The 9,220-nt window shown below is 39.4% G+C and overlaps 1 protein-coding gene across 1 annotated transcript in view; it reads right to left on the bottom strand.

Annotated features, from left to right (window-relative positions):
* The window catches only part of Tspan12 (tetraspanin 12), a 65,944-nt gene extending 56,825 nt beyond the window's left edge, over positions 1-9,119 (bottom strand). The window contains exons 1-2 of the mRNA XM_010635336.2: positions 9,102-9,119; positions 8,509-8,644 (exon numbers count right to left, since the gene is read on the bottom strand). Coding sequence (XP_010633638.1) covers positions 8,509-8,574 — 66 coding nt within the window. The 5' untranslated portion in view covers positions 8,575-8,644; positions 9,102-9,119. The remainder of the gene's footprint in view (positions 1-8,508; positions 8,645-9,101) is intronic.
* Positions 9,120-9,220: the final 101 nt, after the last annotated feature.

Here is a 9,220-nt window from a genome sequence, read left to right as displayed (position 1 = left end):
GGGGTCTCACTATGCAGTTGAGACTGACCTGCAACTCACTATGTAGCTCAGGCTGGTCTTGAACTCACAGCGATCTTCCTACCTCAGCCTCCTGAGTGCTGGGATTACAGGCATGCAGCACCATGCTCAGCTCTAGCCTCAGGTTTTTTCTATAAAATATTATTTTAAAAATTCTACTTCACAGAAGTAGATGATTATTAAAAAGAGTAGGACTTGTATGTATTACCTAATTATCACATTACTTTTGACCTAAGAGCTCCCTTTCAATTTTGCTCTATTTTTTATTAATTAATTATGTATTTATTTATTTGCTCAGTCAGTTTTAAAGATAGACTACACTCAAATCAGTTCACAAATGGGATCTTCAGATATTTGAAGGTCTATGAAGCAGGCACGGTAGCAAGCCTGTGATACAGAGCTGGCTGACAAGCATGGGCAGTCTCACTTTCAACATCTTTAAGATGAATTCATCTCCAGTCCTTTCAAGGCTGTGCCCCTCACACACAAACAGTGTTTCCTATAGCAGTAAATGGTATAAACAATCCTTCAATCATGGAACTGGCAGCTTGGCAGACAGCCTGAATCTCTCTCTCCCTCTTCCTCCACCTGATAGCTTATTAGTCTTGAGTTCTTCAGATGGTTCCTGTGAGGTGTCTGGCTAATTCCTCCCCATTCCAGCTGCTTCTGGCCAGTGCAAGTCCTCATCCTTTTTCACCAGGAGATTACAATCTCAATAATAGAACTTTCCAACGAACAGATTCTACCTCAAATTCAATTACCTCGGTAGACCAAAGATCCAGCCCTGCAGCTTAGAGCTGTCCTTTGCGGCTCCTTCCCAACTGTGGTTTTCTCTTCTCCCAACTCCCTCCTAGAGAATAAAGTTTAAACTCGGCAGGTCACACAAGGTCCTCCCAGCCACCCTTTAACCGATCTCTTTAACCTCATGCCCGGCCAGCTTCTTCCCTCACTTGGACAATGACAAAAGTGCAAAAGGCACCACACACGTTTGTTTTGTTTTGTTTTCTGTCTTTACTCATGCAGTTCCTTCTGCCTGCAATGACACCTGACCCAGCCTTGCTAGCCCCATGGGCACAACAACCTCCAGTTCTTAAGGACAGCTCAAACATCAGCCAGAGTGGAAAGACTGTCTCTGAACTCCCTCCTTAATCATGGACTTCCTCTCAAAGCTCTCTGTACAGGACAGACCTTGTAAAGCAATTATCCTCCCATTTCCCCTGTTTTTACCCGCCCTCCACACCCCATAGAAGAAAGGCACGGACTATTGTCCAGCTTCCCACCACACCGAACACTTAATAGTGGGGTCTAACACATGTTAGATGAATGAATGACATAACTAAATTAAAGGTAAATGGTTTTAACTTGCTAGACATGCTAAGAGATTTTTTTTAAAAACAGGAGATGCTTTCACACAAGCAAAGCTTTCTATCTTGGAAGTTTTCCAGTACAGATTTCTGTAGAATGACAATGTAAAGATTAAAAACTCATGATAGAGGCTGGCTGAGGTATTTTCAAAAGTCTTTTATACTAAAAACTTTTCACTCTACTACGTCCCACTAGTTTCCCCCTACAGGAGTGTACCCAAGTGTTGTAGCTATACACAGAACATTAGTCAAATTAAACAATACCAACACAAAGCATTATCCCACAGGAAACAAGCAGCAGAGTAAGCATCTTTTCTTTAGGCATTAATTCCAGGCCCATTATGTGTCTGAAAACAGTTTCATCTTCAATGACTAATTTTACTCATAGGGTTAAAAAAAATGATAATAAAGCAGCAAATATAGTGCATGCCTATAGCAAGAAACTAAACGGAGACTGATTCAACTCAATAACAAATCTGGATTTCTTAAAGTCAGAAGTGTGACTTATGTAAGCAACTCAGACTTCTAATAATGGTGTTTTGCGCTAATTTTCCAAATGAGTTCTTTCCTTTTTAAAATTTATATTTTTCCCTGTAATTAATGCCTAATAATAATAATTATACCTATTTATGGGCTTCACTGTGAAATTTCAACACATTTACTTAGTGTGTGCTGATCAAATCAGGAAAGTAATTCTTCAGCTGTCACTCTTGATGGCTAAATTGTTAGCAGCATTGTGGTTATCATATGTAATTAGCCTTACAGCTCCTTAACATTTTCTCAAGTAATTCAATGCCTTATTTGAAGTTCAAGGAAATATTTACAAAATAACATGTGCATTACTTTATAGAAATTTATTTAATATATCCTATAGCAGGATAGCACAGCCCGTCTTGGATAATTCTTAGAAAATGCTAGTTCTCAAACATACTTAGAAATAGTAAAATTTCTGTGTTGGAGACGTAGTCTGTTTTGTTAGGATTTAATTACAGAAAAACAAGTTTTGAGCCAAGTTGTCTTCTATATCAGAACTGTATGTATATCTATAGTCTCTAAATATTATTATGAAATGTATACTTATAGTTTTCCCAAAATGAGTCACAGTCAAAAAAACAAGCTTTTCATTCCTTCAACGGTCTGCATATTATCACATATAGACTCCTCTAAGATAAGTGACAAAAACAATTTCTCTTCAAGGATAACAGATGTCTATGACCATCTACCTGGACTTTTTTTCAAATGTCAAATCTGTTAGCAGGGAGGAGACTATCAAAGAGATCTAGATCTTAGTTACACTTCTGCTTCTACAAAGAGAAAATGAACAAATAATTCCAACTTTGAGAACCTCTATTCACTCCTCTTGAAAACACAGAAATCAGAGTGGGAGCTTTTCTTCTTAAAAAAATGTTCTTATTTATTGAAATGTAAAATAAGTTCTTGATTATTTGTGTGCTGCTGTAATGTAAATGCTACATAGTAACACATCTATTTCATGTTCCACGTTTCTTCCTCTCTGCCTTTCTGGCAGTTAGTACTTTCTCCACTTTTCCTTTAACAGAAGACACCAAAGAAAAAAAGGGTAAGTAACACTGTCAATGCTATGAAGGAAAGGGACAATATTGAGAAGGGCTAACGTGAGGTGCCGAGATCATTTGTGGGAATCGTTTAAGCATGAACAAGTACTAATTAGAGTTGATATAGTAGCACCCTGGACCCAACCTAAACAGTTTTAAAAAATCATGAGCTCTCCCTGCAGGTAGGGTGACCACCCGTCGCGGTAACCAGAGAAGATGCACTTTAAGCCTCCGGTGCGTGCTCTGGTGTGATACAGCACCCCCTTCACTTCCCTCTCGTCACGATAATGTTTATGGACTGCATAAACAGTTCCTATAGGAACTGCAGGTAAAAGGACCAAATGTCGAATTTTTACACGACTTCCGTGCAGTCAGTGGCGGCAGGCAACTCCACTGCCTCAATGTGGCAACTCGAGATTACAATCAGTGGGGTCAGATGCGTGCAGGCTGTCACTCACATCCCTGTTAAGGACAGGACGGGCTCCCACGAAGCTGCCATATACTCGTCCTCAAAATGCATTCCTTAAGAAGCACACAGTGGCTGCAATGGCTCAAGTCTTTGTTTAGCTGAATACATATATAGGATCTTTGCTCTGCAAGTAAAGGAATTTCTCATGGTGAAAGTTTATTTTCAGAGCACAAATATTTATTATAGGGCTCTGCACTATTCCTTAGAGTTAAGAAGATGTGAATGCAATTCATAGAATAAAGTTGGGGCATAAACTTAAAAAATATCTTAGAACGACTACACAAATGCCCGTTCAATGAAAACTTTTTGATTGCCAACAATGTGACTTTTCAGAGTCTGCAAGGGACACTGCATCTCTTGTTTCATCTACCTCACACATGAGCTAGATTCCTGCTTTTTAAGGGTTTATAAGTTTCCTTTCCTATGTAATCAGGGTAGATCCTCTCTGTTGCTAGTATCTTTAAGAATGGTAATTTTTAAAAAGTGAGTTATACGGTAATTAGAAATGGGAATTAAACACTACAGACAAGGCATCAAACTTTCAGAAACTTATAAACGAACATGCATTTGATGTCAGTTTCAGAAGTTTCCAAAGATAACCATTTTATTTCTATTTACAATAGCAGAATATTAACAGTCAAGAATAATAAACACTGATAAAGCTACAGAAGTCATCCTTAAACTACAGAAAAGCTTTCATTGCTTAACTAAAAAGCCATAGAAATAGTAAAAGTGTAGTAAATCTGAAGCAGTGATGACCCCACATCGTTGCTCCGTTAATGACACATGGTTGCAAAAGAGCTCCCGGAAGCTAACTGCAGCGGTGCAGGCCTGTGATCCCAGCACTCAGGAGGCTGAGGCAAGATGATCACTGTGAGTGTAAGGCCAGCCTGTACCACCACACGTCGTGAGACCTTGTCTCAAAAAAGAAAAAGAAAGAAAAGAAAAGAAAAAGAAAGTGTGTACGCCTGCTGCTGGAGCTCAACCGCACCAGGGCCGTCCTTCACCGTAACACTGCAGAGACACTCGACAGGTGGCAGATCACGGTGGCACATCCGCAGCCCCGTGGATAATGCAGAGAATCTGGGATCTTGAATGTGCTTTGGATTGCGCCCTCTTAAACATGTCAATGCCTCCCACTTATACTTAAGATGCACTTTTTTACTCAAAAAGAAAAAAAAGCATTCAATTTGATTTTCAACTCCCAGAAAGCAAAGCAAACTTGTATGAGTTGTCAATATTTTCCCAATTGGGATTTATTCTGTAAAATCCCAGTGGGGTGGAGAAAAGAAGTGGGTATCAATATCACAGATACACACAGGAATTTGTTTTTTTAAATGCAGCGTGAAGAGTAAAATGCACCAGCTTTTGAACCCATGAGTGACAAGGGCAGCTCCATCAATCTTGCGCACTGTGGAGAAGACTAGTCTGTCCAAAATCCAAGATGTGAAGTCTGGTTCCAGAGAGAGTTAAAAGCAGATACTAAAGTCTTGTTCCTGTTTTTGTTTTTTTTTGGGGGGGGTGCGCACAGTTTAGACCAAAATCATCAACATTACGGAGCAGCTGGCTTAAGATGCTGAGGGCCGCGAATGTAGCTCAGTGGCAGAGATCCTGCCTCGCTTGCCTCGCTTGCCTCGCTTGCATGGGGCCCTGGGTTCCACTTACAACACTGAAAAAAATGCTGACTCTTCCATGGTGACGCACTAAACCCCACTCTGCATTTCAGCAGGATGCACAGGTGACCGCGGGCACACGGACTGAGAAGCTGCCTCTGGAGGACTTAGAGTGAGCAGGTGGACAGCTAATCCCTCCTACTAAAGATGTTTACTTGGCTTCTCCAAACACATTCCCCAAGATTCCCAGCAATATAACTTCGACTACCCTTGGATGAAAAAACAAAACTGGACTTTGAATTCCTATTCTGCTACTTACTAGCAAGTTACTAAACTTCTCTGAGTACTGGTTTCTTTACCTAAGGAAAGAGGAACAAGAAAGAAAATTATTTTACAGGGTTGTTAGGAAAATTAGATGAGAGAGAAATGTAAAGATGCTCAGGAATATGCCCAACAGAAGGCTAAAAATTGCTTCTTACTTGGTAATAAAGTAGAATACAGTGCTCTAGCCTTGAAAAACAGTGCTAGTTTTCCCAAAGTTAGTATGAATATTCATACAATTCCAATAAAAACTACAGTAGATACTTTTAATTAGAAAAAATATTAAAGTCTATATGAAAAAAGAAACTTTATCCAAGATAAGAAATGTAAATGTAAAATATAAAAGAACATATACAATTCTATAAAAAATTATATTTAAAAAGAACATGTAAAATTATAATTAGGCTGGACATGGTGGCGCATACCTATAATTCCAGCACTTGGGAGGCTGAGTCAGGAGGATTGCCAAGTGTTTGAGGGCAGCCTGGGTTATACAGTGAATTCAAGGCCATGCTCAAGTACATAGCAAGACCCTGTTTCAGAAGAAAGAAAACCCCAAATAACTATTGTATAGCAGCAAAGAACATAAATTAAACCAACAACCAATAGGGAAAACCTAAATGGTAACTGAAATAGTTAATGAATATAAAATATGAAATGAAATATTGTATATACAGTGTGTAGCTAATGCTCAGTGGTACTGTGGGTAATATCAAATAAAGTAACAGTGAGATAACACTTTAAGCTTTCCAGACTGGCAAAAATTAAAATGTACCATCACACCAAAAAAAACAAAACAAAAAACAAAAAACACTGTAACAAATATTTTTGTACACATAATTGTGCTTTTATTACTAAGGGTTAAGTTTCCGGGACAAGGTTGTTAGATCAAATGAACTGTAATAGCAGTTAAAGTAGCAGCATTGCTAATCATAACAATAATAATTGCTACTATTATTAGAGCAAAGGTTCTAATAGGAGTAGCAACCTACCTCCTGGTAATCTATTTGAGCAATATCGATGTTATAGGAATAAAAACTACAGACTACTACTACATTGATAGCACAGTTGTACGTACTTTACATACATAATTTCTAATTTTCACAATAGCTCTGAAAAGTAGGACTTATATCTATTTTAAGGACTTAGGAATGTGCCTGGCAAACACAGTAATAATTGTTTATTAGCTAGTTTTTGTTAGTTATTTATATATCTTAGCTATTGTTCTGTTTTTATTATTGCTATCTTTACATATCTTTTGACATGGCAATTCCACTCCTAAGACTAACCCAACTGAGGAAACAGTTTAGCAAAAAGAAAAATGTGTGGAGGTTAGGGTCCATATGAACAGGTACGGGTAAATTTACTGCACATGAAGGGAGTTAAAATATAGAAGGAGCATATCAGTGGCAAACCTAGATTCCTCTGTTGGAGAGGTGACACTGGAAGGAGAGGGCTGTGGAAAGAGGGAAGCCATCCAAATAAAGCAACAAACAGAACGCAAACAGGCAAAGTTAGAAAGTTGAAGTGCAGGATACCAATCAAATAACAACATTATTTCTTTCTCTAGGGACACAAGGGGAGCCCTGGAAGAATTTAAGTAGCAGGTGGTTTTAAAAGATTTAATTTTTCAGAAGAGAAATAGCTTCATTAAATGATTTGGAGGATTTTTTCCCTTAGCACAATACAAATTGTTAAGAAATTTTCCAAAGCTTCACTTTTTTACTGAAGAACAAAGAAATCTTAGTAGTGTCAAGGTTCAAAAGTGAACAAAGCTACATATTAAAAGCATGATCTAAATGTAAGAAAGTTGAGTTCTGTTCCTGGCACCACCCCCATTAGAATATTTGACCTTTGGCAAGTCATTTAACTTGCTCTTAATTTCCTCATTCACAAAGAAAGGAAGTTCAACCAGGCCATCTTTAAAGTTCCTTTTAGTGATAGGATGTGATGATTCTATAATTAAAAAAACATCATGCAGACAAGTGAAAAACTAGCAAAAACAATAATAATTACATATTTCTAAAAGAAAGCAAGTCAAAATCTTCATAAGCAGTAATTTAAAAACTATGAAAAGATCACTTACATTTCCAAATAGAGAATTTGACTATTGGATGGTTTAATTTTCATGTTGAAAAAAAAATGAAGTTGCCATTTAGATATTGTTCAGATTACTCACTGAACTAAGACTTAATTTGTCGCCTTGACAGATACCATTCATAAGAAGCAGTTTAACCAAAATGTCATTCTCCAGAGGTCCAGTATAACAGCCTTGTGAAAAAAGGCTGGTCAACCGCAGACAGTCAAATAAAGTAACTGAATATTATAATTATTAGCAGGAAATTTTGAATGTAAATTATTGACTAAACATTTTTAAAAACAGCAAAAAAACCCCTGCGTAAGTGTGACAGCCCCCTGAAACAAATTTCAAAGTTGTAGTTTTATATTCCCTTAGCTTTATAAATGATAATGTGATTATTAATAATACTGTATGAAAATTATGGATGAGTACAAAGCACAAAAAGTCACCAACTCATAGGGCATAAAAATTTTATATAATTTATTTCCTTAGATAGTTATGAGATTTTCCAAAAGCATATGCAAAATTCCTTAAACTTTGCCAACTGGGACACACATGGAAATCACCTTTCGAACTGTATGGAATGCCCCAGAAGAATCTATTCAGTCTTTTGATAAGATAGCTAAGTATGAATTCCTACAGAACCATATTAAGACTGCTTGCCCCAATCAATTTTTATAGGCTTGGGTGATGTAAGGACAATATTTACGGTTTGAACAGTTATCTAAAATTCCTGCAAACAAGCGGTTCCCTAAGTGGTATGTCATAATTTTCTTATCTACCAATGCGAGCACGTGCATTTATTTATATCCCTAGATTAACTCCAGGTCTAATTTTGCTGACACTACTATCCAGACGTGGATCTTTTTCTAATTACAAATGGAACTTGATCTTGATCAAAGACATTTTAAGAAGGTCGAATTTTACTTCTCTGACAAATGGAGGGTGTGGGTGTGAGTCGATGTAATTAATTAATGCTGAGGCATGCCCTTTGGCGCATTATCTGGTGGCTGCAGAAACCGGGTCCAGCCGTCCCCACCTGTTGGGGCAGTGGAACTGTTTGACTCACCCAAAAGAGCAGATTGAGAGCGTAGAGCAAGCAACGCAAACACTTCACGGAATCCTCTCTGGCCATTGTGAGCCTCTGGAGGGAGAAGCCCCATCCTTTCACCACATCCTACAGCCACAGGCAAAGCAGCTGCTATCTGCAGGGCACAGGGGAGAAAAGGGCCGGTCTCAGCGCGGCACTGCCCGAGGCCAGCCCATCCCGCCTGCGCCAGCTCTCAGCGGGGTCCAGAAGGTCCCAAAGCCTAGTTCATTGGAGACATCGCTTGATCGAAATTCATTTGTTAAAGTCATAATAGAAACTAAACTCCCAAAAGTTCCAAAGTGGCTTCAGATAACACCTGCTGGGAAGAGAAAAGATTGAATCCGGGGATGAATGGGAGAGCACAGCAAACGCGTTCTCAGGGGACACGCAGCGAGGGCGAAGCTCTTTAAAACCCCCCTCGACCCACGCCCCTCCTGGGGACAGCTCTGCTCCGAACTGTCCTAAAGGTTAGAAAACACCCTGGCCCCCAAGACGTCACAGGAGCTCCGGGGCGCGGGTGCCTCTCTCCTCGGGACGGTGCAGCGCCCCCAACGCCGAGCTCCCCCACCCACCCGGTCCCACAGCTCGCGAGTGGGCGCAGGGGACCCGCGGGGCGCCGCGCGGAGCTGGGATTCCGCCCCGCAGCTAAGGTTTCTCTGGGAGAACGTGAGAAACGACGTTTGCCGACCCG

This window comes from Fukomys damarensis, unplaced genomic scaffold, assembly GCF_012274545.1.
Source record: "Fukomys damarensis isolate Sample0158 unplaced genomic scaffold, DMR_v1.0_HiC HiC_scaffold_4, whole genome shotgun sequence".
Taxonomy (NCBI): Eukaryota; Metazoa; Chordata; class Mammalia; order Rodentia; family Bathyergidae; genus Fukomys; species Fukomys damarensis.
This window is presented reverse-complemented; position numbering and strand designations above follow the sequence as displayed.